The following is a 25,931-nucleotide window of genomic DNA, read 5'->3' as shown; positions in this document are numbered from 1 at the left end:
TGCTTGCCACCAGAAATTAAATCCAATCTCTCATCAGAGATTCTAGTTTGCTTATGAAGTCATAAAGGGAATATAAAAGGTATAAAGATTAGGATGAAATACATTAAACAGTTATTATGTTATTATTACTATATGATACCATTGTGCCTTAAGAAAGGCCAAAAGAATCTATAGACAAATTTTTTGAAATAATATGAGAATTTAACAAGTTTGCTAGGTACAAAATAAATGTAAATTCAATTATAACAAACATTAGAAAATTAAAAACATTTTTAAATGATATCATTTATAATAATAATAAAAATATAAAGTGTGGAGGAATCGATCTAACAAGAGGTGTACCGTGTCTATAGTAAAAATTATGAAACTTTATTGAATGACATTATAAAGGATCTAAATGAATGAAAAGACATACCATGTTCATTGATAGAAAATAATATTGTAAAGATAAAGAAATGTATGCCTAGGCATATATGAAGATAAAAATATTTGAATTATTCCCAATTGATAAGGAGTCAGTGTAATCACAATTAAAATCCCATAAATTATGTGTGTGTGTATATGTGAGTGTGTGCTGAACTTGACAAAGATATTCTAAACTTTTCATGGAAATGAAAACGGCCAAGCATAACCAAAAAGAATAAGGTGGGATGACTTGTTCTACCAAGTACAAAAACTTATTACAGTGCTGTAGTTATCAAGATAGTGGTGTTTGAAAGAACGAACAAAGAAAATACAGAAAAAATTAGAGAGCCCCAATTCAGATCCATCATATGGATGCTTAATTTTTGACAAGTTTGCACTGCAGAGCAGTGAAGAAAAGGGAAATTTTTTGAATAAATGAAGTTGGAACAATTAGATATTCATGTAGGGAAAAATAAAATCTCATATCACAAATATGGGGATTCAGACTAAATGTGAAAGGCAAAACTATAAAGCTTAACTATAGGAAGTTATGTAAGAGTATATCTTCAGGATTTAAAGGGTTAAGGAAAGATTTCTTATTTATTTATTTATTTATTTATTATTATTATACTTTAGGTTTTAGGGTACATGTGCGCAATGTGCAGGTTAGTTACACATGTATACATGTGCAATGCTGGTGCACTGCACCCACTAACTCGTCATCTAGCATTAGGTATATCTCCCAGTGCTATCCCTCCCCCCTCCCCCCACCCCACAACAGTCCCCAGAGTGTGATGTTCCCCTTCCTGCGTCCATGTGTTCTCATTGTTCAATTCCCACCTATGAGTGAGAATATGCGGTGTTTGGTTTTTCATTCTTGTGATAGTTTATTGAGAATGATGATTTCCAATTTCATCCATGTCCCTACAAAGGACATGAACTCATCATTTTTTATGGCTGCGTAGTATTCCATGGTGTATATGTGCCACATTTTCTTAATCCAGTCTATCACTGTTGGACATTTGGGTTGGTTCCAAGTCTTTGCTATTGTAAATAATGCCGCAATAAACATACGTGTGCATGTGTCTTTTTGGCTTTTTTGGGTTGGTAGGCTATTAATTACTGCCTCAATTTCAGAACTTGCTATTGGTCTATTCAGGGATTCAACTTCTTCCTGGATTAGCCTTGGGAGGGTGTATATGTCCAGGAATTTATTCATTTCTTCTAGATTTTCTAGTTTATTTGCATGGAGGTGTTTATAGTATTCTGTGATGGTAGTTTGTATTTCTGTGGGATCAGGGTGATATTCCTTTCTTCATTTTTTATTGTGTCTATTTGATTCTTCTCTCTTTTCTTCTTTATTAATCTACTCTATCTGTTTTGTTAATGTTTTAAAAAAACCAGCTCCTTGATTCATTGATTTTTTGAAGGGTGTTTTGTGTCTCTATTTCTTTCAGTTCTGCTCTGATCTTAGTTATTTCTTGTCTTCTGCTATCTTTTGAATTTGTTTGCTCTTGCTTCTCTAGTTCTTTTGTGATTTTAGGGTGTCGCTTTTAGATCTTTCCTACTGTGTCCTGTGGGCATTAGTGCTATAAATTTCCTTCTAAACACTGCTTTAAATGTGTCCCAGAGATTCTGGTAAATTGTGTCTTTGTTCTCATTGGTTTCAAAAACTTATTTATTTCTGCCTTAATTTCATTATTTACCCAGTAGTCATCCAGGAGCAGGTTGTTCAGTTTCCATGTAGTTGTGCAGTTTTGAGTGAGTTTCTTAATCCTGAGTTCTAATTTGATTGCACTGTGGTCTGAGAGACTGTTATGATTTCCATTCTTTTGCATTTGCTGAGAAGTGTTTTACTTCCAATTACGTGGTCAATTTTAGAATAAGTGAGATATGGTGCTGAGAAGAATGTGTATTCTGTTGATTTGGGGTGGAGAGTTCTGTAGATGTCTATTAGGTCTGCTTGGTCCAGAGCTGAGTTCAAGTCCTGAATATCCTTGTTAATTTTCTGTCTCATTGATCTATCAAATATTGACGGTGGAATATTAAAGTCTCCCACTATTATTGTGTGGGTGTCTAAATGTCTTTGTAGGTCTCTAAGAACTTGCTTTATGAATCTGGGTGCTCTTGTATTGAGGGCATATGTATTTAGGATAGTTAGCTCTTTTTGTCGCATTGATGCCTTTACCATTATGCAATGCCCTTCTTTGTCTTTTTTGATCTTTGTTGGTTTAAAGTCGTTTTATCGGAGACTAGGATTGCAACAACTGCTTTTTTTTTTTTCTCTTTCCATTTGCTTGGTAGATCTTCCTCCATCCCTTTATTTTGAGCCTATGTGTGTCTTTGCATGTGAGATGGGTCTCCTGAATACAACACACCGATGGGTCTTGACTCTTTATCCAATTTGCCAGTCTGTGTCTTTTAATTGGGGCATTTAGCCCATTTACATTTAAGGTTAATATTGTTATGTGTGAATTTGATCCTGTCATTATGATGCTAGCTGGTTATGTTGCCCATTAGTTGATGCAGTTTCTTCATAGTGTCAATAGTTTTTACATTTTGGTGTGTTTTTGCTGTGTCTGGTACCAGTTTTTCCTTTCCATATTTAGTGCTTCCTTCAGGAGCTCTTGTAAGTCAGGCCTGGTGGTGACAAAATCCGTCCGCATTTGCTTGTCTGTAAAGGACTTTATTTATCTTCATTTATGAAGCTTTTTTTTGGCTGGATATGAAATTCTGGGTTGAAAATTCTCTTCTTTAAGAATGTTGAATGTTGGTCCTCACTCTCTTCTGGCTTGTAGGGTTTCTGAAGAGAGATCTGCTGTTAGTCTGATGGGCTTCTCTTTGTGGGTAACCCAATCTTTCTCTCTGGCTGCCTTAACATTTTTTCCTTCATTTCAACCTTGGTGAATCTGACGATTATGTGTCTTGGGGTTGCTCCTCTTGAGGAATATCTTTGTGGTGTTCTCTGTATTTCCTGAATTTGAATGTTGGCCTGTCTTGCTAGGTTGGGGAAGTTCTCCTGGATAATATCCAGAAGTGTGTTTTCCAACTTGGTTCCATTCTCCCCATCACTTTAGGTACACCAATCAAACGTAGGTTTGGTCTTTTCCACATAGTCCCATATTTCTTGGAGGCTTTGTTCATTCCTTTTCACTCTTTTTTCTCGAATCTTGTCTTCATAATTTATTTCATTAAGTTGATCTTCAATCTCTGATATCCTTTCTTCTGGTTGATCGATTCGGCTCTTGATACTTCTGTATGCTTCATGAAGTTCTCATGTTGTGTTTTTCAGCTCCATCAGGTCATTTATGTTCTTCTCTAAACTGGTTATTCTAGTTAGCAGTTCCTGCAACCTTTTATCAAGTTTCTTAGCTTTCTTGCATTGGGTTAGAACATGCTCCTTTAGCTTAGAGGAGTTTGTTACTACCCACCATCTGAAGCCTACTTCTGTCAATTCGTCAAACTCATTCTCCATCCAGTTTTGTTGCCTTGCTGGCGAGGAGATGTCATTCTTTGGAGGAGAAGAGACATTCTGGTTTTTGGAGTTTTCAGCTTTTTTGTGCTGGTTTTTCCTCATTTTCGTGGATTTATCTACCTTGATCTTTGATGTTGGTGACCTTCTGATGGGATTTTTGCATGCTCATTCTTTTTGTTGATGTTGATGCTATTGCTTTCTGTTTGTTAGTTTTCCTTTTGACAGTCAGGCTGCTCTTCTGCAGGTCTGCTGGAGTTTGCTGGAGGTCCACTCCAGATCCTGTTTTCCTGGGTATCACCAGTGGAGGCTGCAGAATAGCAAAGACTGCTGCCTGCTCCTTCCTCTGGAAGCTTCATCCCAGAGGGGCACCTGCCAGATGCCAGCCAGAGCTCTCCTGTATGAGGTGTCTGTCGACCCCTGCTGGGAGGTGTCTCCCCATCAGGAGGCACGGGGGTCAGTGACCCACTTGAGGAGGCAGTCTGTCCCTTAGCAGAGCTCAAGCACTGTGCTGGGAGATCCACTGCTCTCTTCAGAGCAGGCAGGCAGGAATGTTTAAGTCTGCTGAAGCTGTGCCCACAGCTGCCCCTTCCCCCAGGTGCTCTGTCCCAGAGAGATGGGAGTTTTATCTATAAGCCCCTGACTGGGGCTGCTGTCTTTCTTTCAGAGATGTCCTGCATAGAGAGGAAGAATCTAGAGAGAATAAGTGATCTTTTGTGATTTTATTCTTTAACTTAGCATATGCTTTCAAGGTTTATCCATGTTGTTGCTTGTATTAGTATGTCATTCCTCTTCATAGCCTAATAATATTCCACTGTATGTATAGATCATACTTTGCTTTTCCATTCATCAGTTGATAGATGTTTGGATTGTTTCCGCCTTTCAGATAGTGTGAATGCTGTTATAAACATTTGTGCACAAATTTTTGTGTGAACATATGTTTTCATTTCTCTTGAGTAAATACCTAGGAGTGGAATAGCTGGGTCATATAGTAACTTACGTTTGACTGTTTGAGGAACTGCCTATCTATTTTCCAAAGTGGCTTCACCATTTTGCATTCCCACCTGCGGTGTATGAGGTTTACAATTCCTCTACATTCTCATAAACATTTGTTATCTGATTTTTGATCTTAGCTATCCTTATGAGTGCAAAGTTGTATTTCATTATAGTTTTGATTTGCATTTCCTTGAGGACTAATTATGCTGAGCTTCTTTTGATGTGCTTATTGGCAATTTGAATATCTGCTTTGGAGAAATTCTTTATATATTCTAAACTCAAGGCCCTTATCAGATATGTAATTTGCAAATATTTTTCCCATTCTGTGGGTTATCTTTTTACTTTCTTGATAGTATCCTTTGAAGCATAAAAGGTTTTAATTTTTATGAAGTCCAATATATCTATTTTTTCTTTTGTTTCTCATGCTTTTGATATTATGCTTAAGAAGCCAATGCAAAATCTGATGTCATTAAGATTTATCCCTATGTTTTATTATAAGAGTTTATAGGTATTTTTAGGCTTTCAAACCATTTTGAGTTAATTTTTGTATATGGTGTGAAGTAGAGGTTCAACTTCATTGTTTTCTGTGTGTGGCTGTCTAATTGTTTCAGCATTATTTGTTGAAAAGATGCTTCTTTCCTCATTATCACACTTGTTGAAAATCAGTTGATCACAGAAACATGGGCTTGTTTCTGGACTCTCTCTTTTCCATTGGTCTATAGGTCTATCCTGTTCCAGTACCACATTATCTTGATTGCTGTGGATTTGTAGTAAACTTTTATTTTTATTTTATTTATTTATTTTTAGAGATGCGATTTCACTATGTTCACCAGGCTGGCCTCAAACTCCTGTCCTCAAGCGATCCTCCCATCTCAGCCTCCCAAAGTGCTGGGATTACAGGCGTGAGCCATTGTGCCCAGCCTGTAGTAAGTTTTGAAAGAAAAACGTGTGTTATCCTACTTTATTTTTCAGGATTGTTTTGGCTATTTTGGATCCTTCATATTTCCACATGAATGTTAAGATCAGCTTGTCAATTTCTACAAAAAAGTAGGTTGGGATTCTGATAAGGATTGTGTTGGAGCTGTAGACCAGTTTGGGGGAATAGTGCCATCTTAACAATATTAAATCTTCCATTCCATGAAAATGGGAAAATTTTCAATTTGTTTAGATCTTCTTTCATTTAACATTTTTTTGTAGTTTTCAGAATATAAAATTGCACTTCTTTTGTTAAATTTATTTTTACTTTTAGTGTTCATTCCAAGTGTGTGGAAATGTAATAGATTTTTGTATATTGAATGGTATTCTCAAGCTTGCTGAACTTGCTCAGTAGTTTGAATAGTTTTTTAGTGGGTTCCTTAGGATTTTCTATACACAAGAACATGCCATTTGTCAATAGAGATAGTTTTACTTCATCCTTTCCAATTTGGATTGTTGTTATTACTTAATTGTCCTGACTAAAAATTTTAGTACAACATTGAGTAGAAATGGTGATAGGAGACATCCTTGCCTTATTCTTGATCTAATGGGGACAGCATCTAACCATCCTCATTAATTATGACATTGGCTGTGGCTGTGGGTTTTGCTAAATATGATGTTAGCTGTGGGTTTTGCATCCATGCCCTTTATCAGGTTGATAAAGTTCCCTACTATTCCTAGTTTTTTGAGTACCTTTTTAAATAAAAGAATTTTAGATTTTACCAAATTCCTTTTCTTTGTCATCTTGAGAGGATTATGTGGTTTTCTTTTTTATTTTCTTGATATTGTGTTGTATTAAATTAATTGACATTCAGATGTTAAACCAACCTTGTATTCATGGGATAAATCCCACTTGGTCAACATGAATAATGCTTTTTATACGTTGCTGGTTTCAGTTTGCTAGTATTTTCTTAAGGGATTTTTGTGTCCATATACATAAGATATATTTGGTCTGTGTTTTTTTCTTGTGATGTCTTTGTCTGGTGTCGATATCAGGGTAATTTTTTATTACTAATTTAATCTATTTAGTTGTTATAGGTATTTTGAAATGCTCTATTATTTTTGGGCCAGTTTTGGTAATTTTTATGTCTTCTAGGAGTTTGTCTTTTTCATCATATAAACCTAGTTTATAGGCACACATTTTTTCATAGTATTCTTTAATATTCCTTTTTATTTCTATAAGGTTACTAGTAATGTTCCTTCCTTCATTTCTGATTCTAGTAATTTGAGTTTCCTTTTTCAATCTTCAGTCCAGCTAACTAAATAAACTTGAGAAGTTTTCAGCTATTGTTTCTTTGAATATTTTTTTCTGCTGTTTTCTCTTTCTCCTCTCCTTCTGCTATCCCTATTACATGTATGTGGTGTGCTTAATGACGGCCTACATTTCTCTGAGGCTCTGTTCATTTTTTAAATGTTATTTTCATTTAATTTTTCTCTGTTCTTCAGATTCCATAATTTATATTAATCTATTTTCAAATTTGCTAAATCTGCTTCTTCAAATCTACTGTTAATTCCCTCTAGGGTAATTTTTCTTTCAATTGTTATACTTTTGAATAATAAAATTTCCATTTTTTAAAAATAATTTCTATCTCTTTATTGATATCTTCTATTTGATGCAACATTATCATCTTACTTTCCTGTACTTATTTAATCATGGTTTGTTTAATCATGTTTCTTTGAACATATTTGTAATGGTTACATCAAAGGCTTTGCCTGTTACGTTTGACATCTGGTGGTCATAACAAGCAGTTTCTGATACCTTTTTTTTTTGGTTTGTTTTTGGGGTACATGTCATACTTTTCTGTTCTATTGCATGTCTCACTTTTTTTGAAACTGAACATTTTAGATAATATATTATAGAAACTCTGGGTATTGGTCTTCCTCACAACCACCAAGGCTTGTTACTGTCATCTGCTTGTACAGTTGTTGAGTGTCTGAATGGATTATTTTGGTGCAGTTGATTCCTCTTCTTTGCCATGGGGTATAGCCTTTGACAGGGAAAAGGGGGGTTTTGGTTCAAATATCAGACTTTTACTTTTCTTCCCCAGTTTTAGTAGTTTAAAAATTATTTCTTCATTTATGGTATGCCCTTAATACTATTTCCAGAGACTCTAAATATTTTTAAAAAATTATTTTCACCAGTTTCCATGGAGTGGGCCCTTGGAACTCCTTGTGCTGTTATGCCACCCATAATGGTCTATTTCTGTTGTTTTAAGCCGTCAAATTTGTATCCATTAGTTACACCAACTACAAGAAACGAATGCATAGCTAAGTATTTTAAAAATATATGTATACATTTTTATTTATTAAGAAATGGCATAAATTTGGTACATTTCTGACTCAGAACATTTGAATGTTAATAAGGATATTGAACTCATTCACAGTATTCTCCCTCTAAACAGCTGTCATGCACTCCTACACCTCCACTCTAACTAGAGACTTCTTACTAAGAAGGAGGCAAAGCCATAAACCCAAAGGGTTCTGAGAAGAGTCTACCTGGGTTCCAGTACCCATAACCTGGAAGACAAGCCCATTAACCTTTCAGAGGCTCAACTTCCTCATCTGACAAGGTAGGGTGTGGACCATGTGGTGGATGAACATATTTTGTTTTCAACCTGCTTAGCATTTGTTCCATTGGGTTGATTGGTCGTCTCCCATGGCACCTCCTCTCCCTAGCAACAATGAATAAAATGTTGACAACATGGCATACAAAAGGCTAATGTGGATAGTTTTCTAGAACTCATTTGTGAAGGTTGGTAGGAAGAAGCTGTCTTTCCACCTTTGTTGTAAGATGGGGGAATGAATATCAACACTTTCTGCATTTATTTTCGCTATCATATACTGAAGGTTTATATGCAGCAGGAAAGAACAAAGCCATGAAGAGATGAGAGAATTTCAGAGAGCCACAGTCTTGGTAACACTAAGCCCTAAATCCGATCCTTTAGTCCCTGGTTCCAAAAGTTCTGCCTTGAATACTGTGAGGAACCCAGAATCCTCTGCAGGTACAGAATCAATCAACTCATATTTTTGGTTGAAATTAATGCATTTGATCTTCTTTCTTGTAAGTAAATGTTCTTCACTAATATAGAGCATACTGGACTGGGCCCAGACCAACCCCACCTCTTTATTCCCTACTATGTACACTTCTGAAATCTCCCTGAGTTAGGTTCCTCATCTGTACAGTGAGTACAAGCATCCAGCAATTCAAATGTTGCTGTATAGATAATATAGATGAAATATTTGCAATATAGTAGATGCCCAATAAATGTTAGCATTATTGTATTACCAATTTAATAATTTCTCAGGAGGGATATTGCCCAAAGTTCACAGGGCACCACAAGTAGCAAAACCCTAAGAAAAAGGCTTTGGATGCAGAAAACATAGATTTGTACTTGCAGTTCAACACACTACAACACACTGTGGGATGTGCGACCTTTATCATTCTTGTAGCCCTTAGGACATTGTTGATTTAAGCAAATTGGCTTAGCAAGGAGATGTTTTCTTTCACATTATTAGAAGTCCAGAGGTGAGATTGGAACAAGGAGCAGTATGGTTGTGTATATTGTCAATCTACACTGGTTACATATCTGCATTCATCTAGACTTTTTCTCAACCTTATTCCCCTCACGGTCGTAAGATGCCTGCTTAAAGCACCTGGAGCAACACAATTGCTTGTTTCCAGCCAACAAAGGGAAGAATTACTTTAGATTACCAGATTTCTCTGCAAGCCTGTCTTTTTCTCTGATAGACCCAAACTGACCAAGTTCACCCCATATTTGAGTAAACCTCTAGCAGGGAACATGGAATTATCCTAGTTGGCTTAGGCTAGTCATGGGGGGTGGATTAAATATTGAGAAATCAACCAAAATAGCTCTCATCACTCATCACTCAACCTTTTCGAGTCTTTTTTTCTTCCTGTAAAATACCTAACTCACGGCTTGCTGAGAGAATTAAAAAGATCAAATGTATGTTGTACCTTCAATAATATTTGGCACTTAGCAATTATTGAATGAATAGAAGACATAACTGCTGAGATGATATTATAAGCCAGGGGGTATGGGGTATAGGAGACATACTCACCAATAACAAACACCTGAGTGCCCTGACCTGATTGGTACTCCTTGATAGCTCTCCCTTTTATGAACTTCACACAATAATAGGTGCCAGCATCAGCAAGAGAGATTTCATGGATACGGATGGAAAAGTCTGTGTTGCCAGGCTTGGTGGTGTCTCCAATCTCTTTTACTCTGGGAAAGTGACCTTGTTTGAAATTGTAGATTAATTTCCGGTTTGGCCCTGTTCCCTTGAACCACAAGACAGGTCCATTTGGTAAGGTATCTGGTACGCTGCAACTCAAGATGATTGACTCCCCAGTTGATACAGTCTGTGACATCTCTGTTTGTTGCACATGGAACACATGTGTGGCTCCTGGAAAAAAACTGAAAATCATTTCTCATTTCTCCTGTTCTGGCTTAAGCATGGGTACAGGTCATGGTTGGGCCTCATTCATTAATTCTTTTAATGACATGCACAAATGCCCATGCACTGAGTAAAGAGAGGCCTTTGCACATGGAGGCAGCTTCTCCCTAGAGTGCTGAAGGAGGGGAGTTAGTCCAGAAGACCAGATGTATTCCTCCTCTGTTCCATTCCTCAGCCCTCAACCATGGTAAGAGGAGGACAGGGAGGGAGAAGGGGGAATTATCAATGGGTAATGTTCATGGAGAAAGACTAGTTCCCCTATCCATCTAATTGCCTAGAGTCACTTGGTACATTTGGAACTGGGTTCAAGTCCTGTCCCTCAACCCTACATCTCCACTGAGTTTGGGATTGGCCTTCCTCTCTCCTCTGAAGGGTGATTAGCCTCTGAATTTGTAGAGAAATTCATGCTGAGAGATGTGGAGAAGAAGTTAAAACAATTAAAGAATGAGGTGGTCATGGCAACAGCATATGATTCCACTACTTATCTCTTCAAGAGAGAGAAGGGAGAGGGTTTCCTCTCCTCAACAAAAAGAGATTAGAACCTCAAGGGCCCTCTACAATTTTGGAGGTTCTCACCAGCCACCCTTTACCCTCCTACACAGTCATCATCACTACCCTACAACGTGTCAGGTCCTGGTAATAATCTCTCCTATTAAGCTTGGTTGTCAAAACCACAGACTGCCTAAGGAGCAGGTTAGAGAGAAAGGGAACTCCTGGCTGGCAGGGCCAGGAGGTGATGGTAGGAAAGCAGCCTGCATTGACATTATGTAACTTAAGGGAAACCTGTGGATTTTCCATTGCCATTTCGGCATTATGGAATGTGTCTGGATTCAAGGGAAACATTACTGGGAAGGTCATTTCTCCTGGAAGAACAGAGGGACACCTAATACCACTGTATTTCGTGATGTTAATTCAGAGGGTGGTGAGGAGAAGGAAATACTGGTTATCCTGGGAATAAAAATAGTGGGAATTAAAGAACAGTGGGGCTGGGCGTGGAAGTCTCAGGACAGACCTGGGAAAGTTCAAGTGTCAGGGAATGACTCAACCCCTATGGGAAGGCTTTTTGCAAAAAAGACTTTGGAGAGATTGATACACAAGACCCCTCACTATGGTCTAAGAATTCCCCAACAACAGTGCCAGGCCATGGTAGGAGATCACATCCACTCATTGACTTGTATGGGGAATGGGAGTGTGATCTCAGACTGGACTGTGGTGATCACTCAGGTACTTGCTATCAGGTCCCAATCACATTCCAGTTGGTAATGGGAAGGTGAGTGGGATCATGGAGGCATGTAGAGATTCTACCTGCCTGAAGAGCCCTTTGTTTTGGCCCAGGAGATACTGGGCATTTTGGGGAAAACTTCACCTATGTTGAGATTCCATCAGAAGCTAAGCTGTGGCTGTTAGCATCTGTGACTGGAAGTTTAGGGTCATGAAATAAGTAATAATATACATAATGCGTATACCTGGGCCCAGGTTTCTTCCTAAAACCTTAGAAGTCAGTCAGCCTTCTAGGGCCCAGTTTTCTTACCATTTAGGCCATGCAGTGCACACATGTAGTTGCACCTTGCACATCCAGTATCTTTTTATTTGTAAATGTCTCCTATGTCATTGGGTTCTGGTGGGGTTGGCGTCAGAGAAGGATGTGGCTTGTCAACATAGCCTGATTCAGTATTTGGCACAGGTTGTCCAGAATGGCTTACTAGAAAGGCCATTGGTGGAAACCTAGTCTACAGGTTAGTTTGTGGATAAAGGAGCACAGTGTTCAGTATGTAGTGATGATTTGGTACATGGTGAAGGGTTTTAAAGATTCATCTTCATAAACCCAGGGAATAAAGTGCATCAGGCTGTGCTCACCATTCACATACACGGTGGTTCCTGGACCAGAGAAAAACTCCATGTCAGGGTGTCCTACCCTTAACTTCACACAGTAGTAGATGCCAGCATCCTCTGGCAACATGTCAGTGATGCGAATGGAATAGTCAGTTTGATCAACCATTGTGTTTTCCACTGGAGTTACTCTGGGGAAGTGGCTTCCATTGAAACTATAGATTAATTGTTGTCCTGGCCCAGTACTCTTGAACCACAAGACAGGCCCTTCTGGGGACAGAGCAGACATATTGCAGGCCAGGGTTAGGACATCTCCAGCATTGACTGACACTAAACTCTGAGGCTGGTTCACCTGGAACTCTTCATCTGAAGTTCCTGGAAAGAAACATGGAATCATCTCTTATGTTCTCTGTCTTGGCTCAAGATGCTCTGAGGGTCTGGTTATAGGTCAAGGTGGGATCTCAATGTGATAGCTTTATTTCAGCATCATGTGATGGCACCAGTCACATAAAAATTACAATGCTGGGTGCCATGTGAGGTGAAGGGGAGGTACCAGTGTACAAATAGGAGAATGGCACTTTCCTTCTGCATCAGGATATGAGGATGGCCTGCAATATATTAGGCACTAAATAAACATATTTTAAATAAATATATGAGTATGTTTTTATTAAATGAGAAAATGCAAAATAGAATTTGCGTCAGATTTTTCTAATTGCCTCAGAATCAGGGATACCGCCCCAAGCTAAGGACGGTACGTTGATAACCAACATACTGCATATGGAGTGCATATGGAGTGACCTGCATATGGAGGCAGCTCCCTCCCATACCGGGTCTTCTATGGTGTGAAAGACCACTCATTCACCTCTCCCAGAGTAAACACTGAGGCATACATTCTCAATGAAGTTGCTATTTTCCATAAAAGGTCACAATTGGTTTTTGGAGTGTAGGAATATCTTAGATATTACAATGGTTGGTTTGTCAGTGATCAATTCTACCAAACAAAATCTTATTCCTTAGTACTTAATTGCTCTTGCATATTCTTGGGTAGCATAAAAGCCACACTGACATTGACTTCATGGCAGATACACAAAATGTCTACAAGATAAGTTCTACAAAATTGCAGTTATTCACGATAGCCAAAATATAGAAACAACTGAAGTGCCCATCAATGTATAAAGGAATAAAAATGTGATTATACACACACATACACACACACAAACATGTAGTGGAATACTATTCAGCTTTTAAAAATCAGAAAATTCTGTCACTTATGACACCATGGATATTATGGTGTGAAATAAGCCAGGCACAGAAAGACAAATACTGCATGATCTTGCTTATATGTGGAATCTCGCTTATATGTGGAATCCAAAAAAGTCAAACTCAAAGAAGTAAAGAATAGAATGTGGTTACCAGGGTCTGGGGTGGTGGGGAGTTGGACAAGGAAATGGGAGATGCTGGTCAAAGCCTATAAAGTTGTAATTAGACACAAGGAATAGGTTCTGGTGATCTATTGCACAGCATGGTGACTATAGTTAATGCATACTTCAAAATAGCTAAAAGAGTAGATTTTAAATGTTCTTACCACAAAGAAGTGATAAGTATGTGAGGTGATGGATATGTTAATTAGCCTAATTTGATCATTTCCCTGTATAGACATGTATAAGAACATCACATTATACCACATAAATATATACAATTATTATTTGTCAATTAAAACCAAAATAAAATTTAAAAAACCATCAAGTTGTACACCTTTAAAAACAAATAAGTTCTACAAAACAATGGAGGACTTTATTTTGAATGGTTTTGCAATCTTACTCGGTATATTCCTTTTCTATCGCTGAATAACAAATTACCACAAACTTAGTGGCTGAATACAACACATATTAATTATTTCACAGTTTCTGTCCACTTGTAATTCAGATATAGCTTAGCTGGGTTCTCTGCTTCAAGGTCTCACCAAGCTCCACTCAAAGTGCCAGCTGGGCTGTGTTCTTATCTGGGGGTTTGACTGGGGAAGTGTTCATTCTAAGTTCACTCAGGTTGTTGGCAGAATTCAGGTCTTCGTGGTTGCAGGACTGAGGCCCTCAACTTCTAGGGGCTTCCCTCAGTTCCTTGCCATGTGGGCCTTCTCACAGGCAGTTTGCAACATGGCTCCTTGCTTCTTTAAGGCCAGAAGTTGCAAGAAAAACTCTAGTGTGATAGATCTTATACAACCTAACATACTCAAGGGGGAGACAGTGCATCACTTTGGCCATACTCTATCATATAGAAGCATGTCACACACAACTGAGATTACATAAGGGTGGGATAGTTGGGAGTCACCTTACAGTCTGTGTACCTCACCCAATAAGTACAGTTAAAAATTCAAGTGAGTTTTACTAGCTTTAAGTGTCTTAAGTTAGCTTTTACCTAAATATTTTTAGTCATCCTTAACTCTGCATTGAATAAAAAGAGGAAGCTTTATACTTACCCTTCCTATGTATAAAGCACAGACAGATATAAATGCAGCACATAAACCAACAAAGAATATATCTAAGTTATTAAAATTTCATGTTGAGGCTATTATGAGTTGAATTATATGCCTCCAAAATATATGTTGAAGTCTTAACCACAAGTAGCTCAGAATGTGACCTTACTTGGAAATAGAGTTACAGAGAAAATCAAGTTAAAATGAGGTCATTGAGGTGGGTGCTAATCCAATATGGTGGTTGTTTTTATAGGAAGTGGAAATTTGGACACAGAGACAGACATACACGGGAGTAAGATGATGTGAGGATACAGGGAGGGTGGTGCCACCTGCCATCCAACAAATGTTTGAGGCTACCACTGCCAGAAGCTCAGAGACAGACATGGAACAGACTCAACCTCCAGTCCTCAGAAAGAACCAAACCTGCCCACACTTCGATTTTGAATGTCTAGTCTCCAGACCTGTGAGAAAATTAATTTCTGTAATTTAAACCACCCAGTTTGCAGTACTTTTTAAGAGTAGCCAAATACAGTGGCAACAGAGAAATAAAAAACTGAATTTCACAGAAAGAAGTATAAAACAAGCCAGGGGCCAGGTGTGGTGGCTCACGCCTATAATGCCAGCACTTTGGGAGGCCAAGGCAGGTGGAACTCTTGAACGCATAAATTTGAGACCAGCCTGGGCAACACAGTGAAACCCCATCTCTACAAAAAAGACAAAAATTAGCTGGGCATGGTGGCACGTGCCTGTAGTCCCAGCTACTTGGGAGGTGGAGGCACGAGAATCACTTGAGCCCAGGAGGTGGAGGTTGTAGTGAGCCAGGATAGCACCACTGCACTCCAGCCTAGGTGACAGAGTGAGACCCTGTCTCAAAAAAATAAGTAAAAATAAAAATAAAATAAAATAAATTACACATCCTTTGATTCCAGAGGCTGGAGGGTGAGAGCTGTGATGGGTGCTGTGCCCAGCCCTGTGACCATAGGTGTGAGTCCTTTACCTGAACAAAGAGATTTGCAACAGACATGGCCACTGGGAGATTTTGTCAGAATTGGGGGCCATCCCAGTGTAGTCTTCTGAGTTCTGCCTCTTCTGGGATAAGATGGAGAAAACTCTCCCAAAAGAAATTCTATGGGAACAGGTGAGGGAGAGTTCACTAAACAGGCAGAGGGGAGAACCCAGCACACACATACACTGAGGCCCCACTCACCTGCCAGTTCAAGCAGCAGATACAGCAGTAAGGAAGGCAGAGGTGGGTGGAGTGGGGAGGCAGGGATGAGCATTGTGGTGAAACCTGGAGCTTGCTCTGCCTGAATGTCTGTCCTGGAGATGCCCTCGACTCAGTGCTCTGAGCAGAGAAGACAGTTCTTGCCTCTGTGATGTCAGAGGAAGGGGATTGTGACGAGAGGAAAGGCCAGGGGACTGGGACACTTTTTCCTTCATGATTATGAAATTGAACAGACAAGGTTGCTTCAAGCTAAGAAGTTGCTGCTGGAAATATTTAGCTTTGCTGGGGCTGGGAGGCTTGACACCCATAGCCTTATACTCCTTCCTGAGTTTCATCCCATCTCACAGGTTCTCCCCAACTTCATGGCCTTTGCCTATCTAGGAGCCTCAGACACATAGGCTAGACCAAGGCCGCAACCACATGATGGGCAGGTATGGGCCTAGCTGCTGCATGAGCTCAACATCTGGGCCTCTCTGAGCTGCACAGCTGAAGAAAGAGACAAGATGTCTATAGCCTCACCCACTTGATAAGAGTTGGACTTTACAATGGATGCCCTTTCTTCCACTCCAGAGTAGTTAGAGGTAAAAAACAAGCAATATCTGCTGTGGGCTCTTGGTTTTTCTGTGGGTCCCTCCATACGCTACCAGGAACTGCTTCCTTTTTCCTTCCTGCAGACGAATCAGGCATGGCTGAGAAAGACATTCGAGTTGTGGAGGTGGTGATGATTTGTGCTTTAGAGGATGGAGGAGGCCTGCAGGGAAGGTGGAGCTGTGGGGAACACTCCCTAGGAGGGAGAGTAACATGCCTACAAACACCTGGGAAGGTGAGGGCTGCCTCTCCTGCTTGGGCTGGACCTGGGACCAGCTCTCAGGGATGGGATTGGAGGGGCAGAAGAAATGCTCCCAGAAAGAGGGAGGAAGCAGCATGTTGGCATCCTTCTCTCTCAGCTCTAGAATGGGTTCTTCCTAAGCACAAAGGTTGTGTTCGGGGACACTCAGCCCACACTCAGCTGGTGACCCTTTAATGTCCAAGCAACCATAGGCAGGCACTGGCTGCCATGGCTGTTTCCCCATTGCCTCCTCATGACTTCTGCCTCCTCCTCAGGGACCAGCTAGATGTCAGGGCCGGGAGAGGTGTTAGACCCTCTAGGAAAAGAAAGCAGAGCCAGGCTGGCACGTTCTCTCTGACATGACAAGAGTCCCCATCCCCTTGTGATATCATCATCCTATCCCGTTGTTCTGAAATGATGAATTCCACAAAGGAATTCCAATCCATGGCCCCTGCTTGGAACTAGACAGGAACATTCCTCCAGCCTCCATCATCCTCCCCTTCCCTTACTCTGAGGAATCTTCTCACCTTTCATTAGACTCTAAGTTCCTTGGAGAGTCAGTACTCATGGGTCAGTATCCAAGAGTGCCAGCTTTGGAATCAGATATAATCTAGGTTAAAATCCTGAATCCACCTTCTAGGAGCTGAGTAATCTTGGGCCCATGATGCAGACATGTATATCCTGCAACCATCTTGACATCTTCCTTTGTGTATATATATATTTGTATTTTTTTGAGGTGGAGTTTCACTCTTGTTGCCCTGGCTGGAGTGCAATCGTATGACCTCGGCTCACTGCAAGCTCTGCCTCCTGAGTTCAAGTGATTCTCCTGCTTCAGCCTCCTGAGTAGCTGAGACTACAGGCACCCACCACCACGCCTGGCTAATTTTTGTATTTTTAGTAGAGACAGGGTTTCACCATATTGGTTAGGCTGGTCTCGAACTCCTGACCTCAGGTGATCCACCTGCCTCGGCCTCCCAAAGTGCTGGGATTTCAGGTGTGAGCCACTGCGCCTGGCCTCTTTGCATACCTTAAATATTCAAGTTTGAGTTTCAGATCTGCACTCACAAACCTTATCTTCTCCCACACCATGCCTGTTTGGTATTTGGTACCATCATCTAAGCAGTTTGTCAAACCAGGAGGGGACTCATGTTCTATACCCTCACTTATCCACTTGTTACCAAGTAAAAGGGGGTCACTGTCTGATGTGCTAGAAGCCAATACTGTGACACCAGGCTTTTGAGAAAAGAAAAGCTTTTTATTGCAAGTTGACTAACAGGAAGACAGAAATCTAGCTCAAATCTAGTTCCATGTGCTGGCTTCAAGGCAGTAGTTTTATTAGAAAAAGTTTAGGGGGTGGATTCTGGGATTAGTATGTGATTTGTGAAAGGAAAGGGGAGGTCTGGAAAGTCCGTGGGCATGTATGGTTGTCTCTCCATGCCACTTCATGGGACCCCTGTGCAAAACCCTGGGGCGTTATTATGAAATACGTGGTAGAAACTCAGGCTGTGACATCAGCAAGCTCATTCTGAGCAAACTCCAGTTGGCCGTATTGGTTCCAACAGATTTTAGTCAGTTTTGTTATCTTACAAGTGGAGGAAGTTTCAGCAGTTTAGCAAGTTTTTTTTTTTTGTTGTTGTTGTTGTTGTTTTTTTTTTTTCTTATCTGCTATCCTGTAAACTCAAGAATTTCTGTTAGTAACTGGTTTCTTTAACTCCTTGGGGGCATAGTTTCACTCTCCTATCTTGCCCCTACCAGGCCCTATTGGATTTACCTCCTAAATCCCTTCTGAATTAATCTCTTTCTCCATCTCTATCATCATCTCTTGCCTGAATAAAAACAATTGCCTTCTCCCTAGGGTACCCCCATTTTTATTTGCCCCCTATAATCTCCTTCTCCTTCTTCAGCCAGACTGGTCTTTTTACAACATAGATTTAATTATGTCCCTCTCTCGAATAAACATTTTTGTGGATTCTCATTAATCTGGAGGTACTATAAACAAGGCCTTCTTCTGTGACTGACTTGCTCCCTTAGAGATGAAGGGATCCCCACTTTTCTGATATGTAGCATAGCTTCACTGTCCCAGGTTGGGTTCCCTGGGAGACAGACTCTGGGGTGAAGATGAACAAGCAGGTTATTTTTCAGGGAGTACTTTTAGGATCAACACTTGTGGACGGGAGAAGAGGGAAGCAGGATTGGGTAGAAGAAGAAGCTGGGCTGCAATGAAGTCCCAATGAAGACCTCAGCTGACCTTGCATGGAGCCTGGTACTAGGATGTTCCTCCAGAGTTGCTCTGAGTTAGGATAAGAGAGCTAGGCCTTTATACAACTAGGTTGATGAGTCCAATGAGATGTGGTCTGTTCCCAGATATGACCTAAGCAAGGGCACTCCCTTCAGCTGAGACCATCTTAAATAGGGCTGATGCTGAAGACCATCTCCACAGCCAGGTGCCTCTCAGCATCCATTACACAACTCTTGGGAAGAACTTGTTCCTGTGAAGACTTGGGCTCAGAACATTATTCACTCACTCATAGTCAGGTCCTCAAAGCTATCCCAGCTCACCCACATAACCCAAAGTTTTCTGATCCCACTTGGTCTGACCTGGGTTTTACTAATGGGAAAAGTTTAAGGTGAGCATCACGGGGGATTGAGAAGCCACTTCCTCTGGGATCTGAGTGCCTAGGTCTGGAGTGAGCTCTGGTAGGGGACAGAGGAAGGATGAGAGGAAAGGAAACCTCAGGCTTTTGAAGTGAGATAAAACTTTGGAATATTAACAAAGTCTCCCTACCACACATTTCCTTGCATTGTTCTCCACGGGGTGCAAGAGGCAAATAAAACCTAGCTGAGGACAAGACGTTAATTTTTTTTAATAGACTTAATTTTTTAAGGACAGTTTTAGATTTACAGAAAAATTGAGCCCTATCATTAGCATCTTACATTAGTATGATACATTATTATAATCAATGAACCAATATTGATACATTATGATTAATCAAAGTTCATAGTTTATTTAGATCTTTTCTTTTTACCTAATGTCCTTTTTCTCTTCCAGCATCCCATCCAGGATACCTGTTACATTTACTTGTCATATCTCCTCAAGCTTCTCTTGGCTATGACAGTTTTTTAGACTTTCCTTGATTTTGATGACCTTGACAGTTTTGAGGAGTTCTGGGCCCGATATTGCAGGATGCCTCCTTATTGAAATTTGTCTGATGTTTCCCTCATGATTAGATTGGGGTTGTGAGTTTTGGGGGGAAGGTAATAGAGGAAAAGTGTCATCTTCATCACATCATATTAAAGGTACATATTAGTGACATGATTTATGATTCTTGATGTTGATTTATAACTGTTGATGAACTCTTGATCACCTGGCTGAAGCTGTATTTGTCAGATTTTTCCACTGTAAAGTTATTTTTTCTCCTTTTTTCCATGCTGTACTCTTTGCAAAGAAGTCACAATGCACAGCCCACGCTTCAGGAGTGGAAGTTATGTTCCACCTCCTTTAGGGTGGAGTGTATAAATAAATTATCTGGAACTCTTCTGCACTGGAGATTCTTCTCTTCTTTCCTATTAATTTATTCAATCATTTATTTATATCAGTATAGACTCAGATATTTATTTTATACTTTGGGCTGTAACTCATTACTACTTTACTTATTTTTTTTGCTGAAAGTGTTCCAGCTTTGGCTTTTGGGAGCTCTTTCAGTTGATTCCTGCGCCTCTTTGATGTACTCCAGTCACTGTGGGTTTTGGTTTTGGGGTTGACTTTTTTTTCTTTTTAGCACTTTCTTACTTTCTAGAGGATGTTGAATTTTTGATGGAATGTTTTAAACAGAAAGAAGAGAGAGTAGTCTTTAAAGAAAGAGCTTGAGAGTACAGCACACAAGCCAAGTGATCAAATGAAGAGAAGTTTTCTTTTGAAATCCAACACCTACTAGAAACCAATGACCTCAATGATGTATTCACTCATTTAAAAAAATTGACAGCCTATTATATGGCAGACACAGTTCTGGCAACTGAGGATACAGATAATCCTCTCCCACCCCCAACCCGCCACGATAGAACTGACATTCTATTTGCGTAAGATAGATAAATACAGGCAGTTCTCACTTTGGTGATGACATGCATGCATTTCACTTACCATAGTTTAGTTAAGTAACATCAGTCCCACAACACAAGTCTCAAAATTTAGGTGCCATAGTAAATTTAATGTAATTTGCATAGAGTACAAACTTCTGGGCTAGCTCTTCAGTCCACAAATCACCATGGAAATAACAAAAGCTCGTCATGATCAGTAACCAGTCATGTTGCGTCTTTCAAAGTCTGTTGGTGATTTGTCCCTATGGATCTCCTACTCAAACAGCAAAGCCTATAGTTGGGTTGCCTCCTTGTCTCCCAGTGATAAGCCCATATGACATTTTACAGAAATGAATAATTGAAAGAGGAATTTTGCAACCAAGATGAAAGTGCAGTGAAGAAACGAGAAGTGAAAATGCTGCAAGTGAGGTTCAAATTGAATGTGAGTGGAAATCTAGAAGTACAAATAGTTGACTATGGCAACGTAGACCCTGATGCAGGAACTTCAGATAGGCAGCTAGAGGGAGGTAGTAAAGGCAAACTGCCACAAATGGGAGAGGAACTTCAGATAGGCAGCTAGAGGGAGGTAGTAAAGGCAAACTGCCACAAATGGTAATAAAAGGGCTGAAGATGTCCCAAAGGTTGAAATGCCAGCAAAAAACTTCACATGAGAGGATCTTCTGGAGTGATTTCACAATATTGAAAATTCAAGGGATAAGATGTTGGAAGCTAGTCCAAACTTAGAAAGATGGCAAAACACCAAGGTATAATAGAAATGATGCTTGCTGGCTGGGCACGGTGGCTCATGCCTGTAATCCCAGCACTTTGGGAGGCCAAGGCAGGTGGATCCCCTGAGGTCGGGAGTTTGAGACTAGTCTGATCAACATGGAGAAACCCCATCTCTACCAAAAATACAAAATTAGCCGGGTATGGTGGTGCATGCCTGTAATCCCAGCTACTCAGGAGGCTGAGGCAGGAGAACCACTTGAACCCTGGAGGCGGGGGTTGCAGTGAGCCAAGATCGTGACATTGCACTCCAGCCTGGGCAATAAGAGTGAAACTCCATCTCAAAAAAAAAATAAAATAAAATAAACAAATAAAGAAACAATGCTTGCTCCATGTATTAGCCCATTCTCACACTGCTATAAAGAACTACTGGAGACTGGATAATTTATGAAGAAAAGAGGTTTAATTGACGCACAGTTCCACAGGCTTAACAGGAAGCACGACTGGGAGGCCTCAGGAAACTTACAATCATGGTGGAAGGAGAAAAGGAAGCAGGCACCTTCTTCATATGGTGGCAGGGGAGAGAGAGAGAGAGCAAAGGGGGACTTGCCACACACTTTCAAAAAACCAGATCTCGTGAGAACTCACTGAGATCTTATGAGAACTCACTATCACAAGAACAGCAAGGGGGAAGTCCGCCCTCATGATTCAGTCACCTCCTACCAGGCCCATCCCACAACATATGCAGATTACAATTTGAGATGAGATTTGGATGGAGACACAGAGCCAAACCATATCACTCCATATTAGAAATATATAAGAAAAAGGCAAGCACTCTTCCAACTACTCTTGATACATTTTTACAAGGAAACAGCGCTTGAACTCCAGTGTTTCTAATGCTTTGAATTGTAGCGCACAAATAAATATTTATTTCATTATATTTTCATAGTCCTCTACATTTGTAACTGAGAGTGTGAGAGTTTCTAATATTTTGACAAAAATTGGTAAAGGTCACAGAATGATCACTGTTTTTCTGATTGGATATGGAGACTGCTTTCCTGGGTTTCAGGTTGCATAGTCATTTTTGCAATCCTGCACTGCCATGAAAAGTGAGGGCTGCCTGTATTCAGCATAATACCTATGGAAATAAGGGCTAAAAAATTAATTAGGATAAGAGAAATTAGAATGCCGGGATAGAGAAAATAAATAGTATTTTATACAAGGTAGTTTATAGAAGGTGCCTTTAATAAAGTGACATTGAGCAGAGACTTGAAGGAGGGAGAGCGGGAGCCATGCAGCTGTGTTGGGGAAGAAGCAGAGAAGTGATATGATTTGACTTTTCCAAAGAATCGCTGTGGCTGAAAAATGAAAGCCAGAGGAGTGGTTCCCAAAGAGATGATGCTGGCTGGGACAGGGAAGGGTGGTGGAGGTGAGAAGTGTGGAGAATAGGGATTTAACTCTGAGGTTTCCAGCAGTAGGCTTGGACTGGGCCCTGAAAACCAATTGTTAAATTTCAGGAATCTTGCAATCTGGTTGTTTAACTGTTGGCAGTGTGAAATTGGTCATGTTGGGGGTTATTACACTAGAGAAATCGGCAAGCACTGCAAAACAGCTTTTGGTTTTTCCCTTTCAGAAAGTCCATTGTTAAACATTTACCATCTCACATAAGTGGACATAGGCATTTTGGAGGCAGAATTGAATATGAGGTGTAAAGGGCAGTCATCGAGGACTCCTCGATGTTGGGCTGTGGCAGCATTTCTACCACAAGCAGCAGGACTGGGAAGGCTGCAGGATACTAGAAGAAATACCGTCCCCATCACAGAGAGAGAAGGGAGAGCTTCTTTCTTTTTGGGTTTGAGGGATAGGATGCTTGGACAAAGAGGAAAGAGAATCATATTTTTCTTAAAATTGGTATAGGGGTTCATGTGTATTCAGGAGGCAATAGAGAACCTCAACAAGGCTGGGGGAGTTGGTGTAGGCAGGAATCCAGAAGACGGGATAACTCTTGAGAGCCTGGAGAGAGTCTGTGGTTTATGGCCAGTCCCAAGGCGACAGATGGGAGGAGTCCTGGTGTGTTTAGATTTGGAGTGTTTCTCACCTTCTAGGGAGGTGCCGTGAGTCAGTGCCCAGAGGCCAATCCCGTGGTCCCTGCTTAGGACCATGAATGGAGACACTGCTTTGGGGCATCATGGTCTTGTGAAGGAGGAACAGGAGCCTGTGGGCAGGCAGATGACCTGGGAGAGGAGGCGTTTGGAGCTGAGTGTGGGGAAGGTCCTCGCCAGTTCCTTCTCTCAGGCTGAGCTTCTCAAGAAAGGAGGAGGCAGCAGAGACTGAGGGTCCTACATGGCAGGGGAGGAAGGAAGGAGCTGTGGGAAAACGCATTCACATTTATTCATCTGCTCATCATTCAAGGAATGTTTCCTGAGAGCCTGATATGTCCCTAGTGCTGGTCTCCCCTTGGGATGCCTGTTATGGGTGGACAAACAGGCCTGAGATAGGACTCTGCCAGCTCAGCACTTCTTCCAAGTCCTGATGCTCCCTCCTCCCCACTTTCCACTCAAGAACACAGAAGGTCAGAGCAGAAACAGCCCTCAGAGCAGCCCATCTGGGGATTCTCAACATTACAGTGGGGATTCCTTTGACTCCATGGAGTCCCAGCAGTGGCCTGGAAGGGACCACCCACTCAGTTGGCCCTCACTTAGACCCCTCTGTCCACCTTTTCCATGGGACTCCTAGGCCACTGGGGACACCTTTGAACCCCCTTGAAGCATCCCACCTCCTGTAACACCCTTGAGCATCCCAACTCCTGCACACCTCCTGGGGGTTGGCAGCCTCTTACAGGGTTCCCTGAGACTCCTGAGTATCCTGAGGGAGCCCTGTCACCTTCTGTAAACTCCACTGACCCTGAAGCTGCATGGCATGTGAGCTGGGCCCTCCTGCTGGCCTTGCACTTCTGGGGCAGCCCTTGGTCAGTCCTCCCTCTCCCACACTTACAGTCAGGACTTCTGTTTCCAGCAGATGTAGACGGCAGAGACACCAACCACCAGTAGTACCTTGAGGCCCAGGAGGAGAGCTATGAGGAGTGGAGCAGTAGGAGGCAGTGCTAGGCCTGGAAATCAGGGAAGAGGAGGAGCCATGAGAGGGGCCACCTGGGAGCTCATCTCAGGGGCCTCCACTTATCCCATCTGAGGCTACCTGGGCCCATCAATGCTCTGAAGCTTTTGAACTTGCATCCTGCTCTGGCTTCCCTGACTCCAGCCAAAAGCAAAGGCCAGGGAAAGTGGCTCCTCATTCTCACTCACCCTGTCCCAGGCTGTCAGCTTATCCTCCTGGAGGGAAAAGGTAGAAAGAGTGTGTGCTCAGGTATTCATATATGTGGCAACTGGGTTCTTCATTTGATCCTCACAAGCCTGTGGGGCAGAGATTATTATTCCATTCTGATGGGGAAACTGAGGTCAGAGAGTTTAGGGAGTGTCAGGAGATTAGTGGGATCCAAACCTAGGGAAGCCCATCATTATGTCCCCAAGGGTGACTCCTGAGTCCAAGACAAGTCCAACACCCCAGGGTCATAAGAATGATTGGGAAAGTGTGGGCAGGTGGTGTGAGGATGGATTCACAGTGAGAGAGTTGCATGCTGCCCTTCTTAGCCCCAGGTCATCCAGTGAGATGACCCCATGGTCTCATGATCTCAGGGAGCCCTCCAGGAACAAGAACTAATGAAATCTGCTGGCTGGAAAATTTCCTGGTGAGTCAGAGAATGGACCTCATGCTTGGAAGAGCCTCAGACATCATCTCTCCCACCTCAACCCCAGTGCAGATGTCATCTGAAATCTTTCTGTTGGACAGAGAGAGTCAGATCTATGGAAGCACATGTTTGGACTATTTGCATTTTTTACATAAGGGGTTTTGGATGTTAAAAGTAACAAATAAAGGTATTAATTTTTTAAATAAATAAAACGGTGCTGGTGGGTCCTTAAGGAAGGAATGGAGACCTCAGCATCTGTGGCTGCTGGGGTGTTGCAGGCCGGCAGTTCTCAGGGGTGGCTCTCTGGGGCTTTCTCTCCCTTGAGGAGAGCTGCACTGCCCAAGTTTACTCTTTCTAGGGGACAGCCCACATGAGAGATAGACTGCATTGGGAGTATGAAGGGCCAGCCCCTCCCCTCAATTTAAAACAACTTTACAGGACCCTTAGGCCTTTGGCCTCTCTGCAGGAGCAGCTGCCTCTTTGTGCTGCCTGCACTGTGGCTCACCACGTCCCTCCTCCTACACTCCTGCCTCCTCATTCCCTGAGGCAGGTTGACCCTGACAGCACTGTAGGATGCTTCCTGCATTCCTTTATCCATCCCCAGTTGGCATCCCAGAGAAACTGTCCTTGGGAAGTGGTCGGAAAGAAGGCTCTAAAATATAAGTTTGGAATCAGATTACTCATCAGCTGGCAACGAGGACC

At 41.3% G+C, this 25,931-nt stretch overlaps 1 protein-coding gene and 1 pseudogene across 7 annotated transcripts in view; both read right to left on the bottom strand.

Moving 5' to 3' along the window:
• Nucleotides 1-17,066, bottom strand: part of LOC129021974 (signal-regulatory protein delta) — a 28,010-nt gene extending 10,944 nt beyond the window's left edge. For 2 of the 7 annotated variants that reach the window (XM_054468070.1, XM_054468071.1), the window contains exons 1-2: nucleotides 15,838-15,962; nucleotides 9,929-10,276 (exon numbers count right to left, since the gene is read on the bottom strand). In XM_054468070.1, the coding sequence (XP_054324045.1) occupies nucleotides 9,929-10,276; nucleotides 15,838-15,910 (421 nt within the window). In that variant the 5' untranslated portion in view covers nucleotides 15,911-15,962. Of the gene's footprint in view, nucleotides 1-7,986; nucleotides 8,096-9,928; nucleotides 10,288-12,184; nucleotides 12,533-15,627; nucleotides 15,757-15,837; nucleotides 16,002-16,378 lie in introns of those variants that run through there. The other 5 variants (XM_063659510.1, XM_054468065.1, XM_054468069.1 and 2 more) reach the window with 5 other exon arrangements.
• Nucleotides 17,067-20,868: 3,802 nt separating this feature from the next.
• LOC129021772 (signal-regulatory protein beta-1-like) overlaps nucleotides 20,869-25,931 on the bottom strand; it is a 28,366-nt pseudogene continuing 23,303 nt past the window's right edge.

This window comes from Pongo pygmaeus, chromosome 21, assembly GCF_028885625.2.
Source record: "Pongo pygmaeus isolate AG05252 chromosome 21, NHGRI_mPonPyg2-v2.0_pri, whole genome shotgun sequence".
Taxonomy (NCBI): Eukaryota; Metazoa; Chordata; class Mammalia; order Primates; family Hominidae; genus Pongo; species Pongo pygmaeus.
Note: the sequence above shows the minus strand (reverse complement) of the source record. Positions and strands in the feature narration are given on the sequence as shown.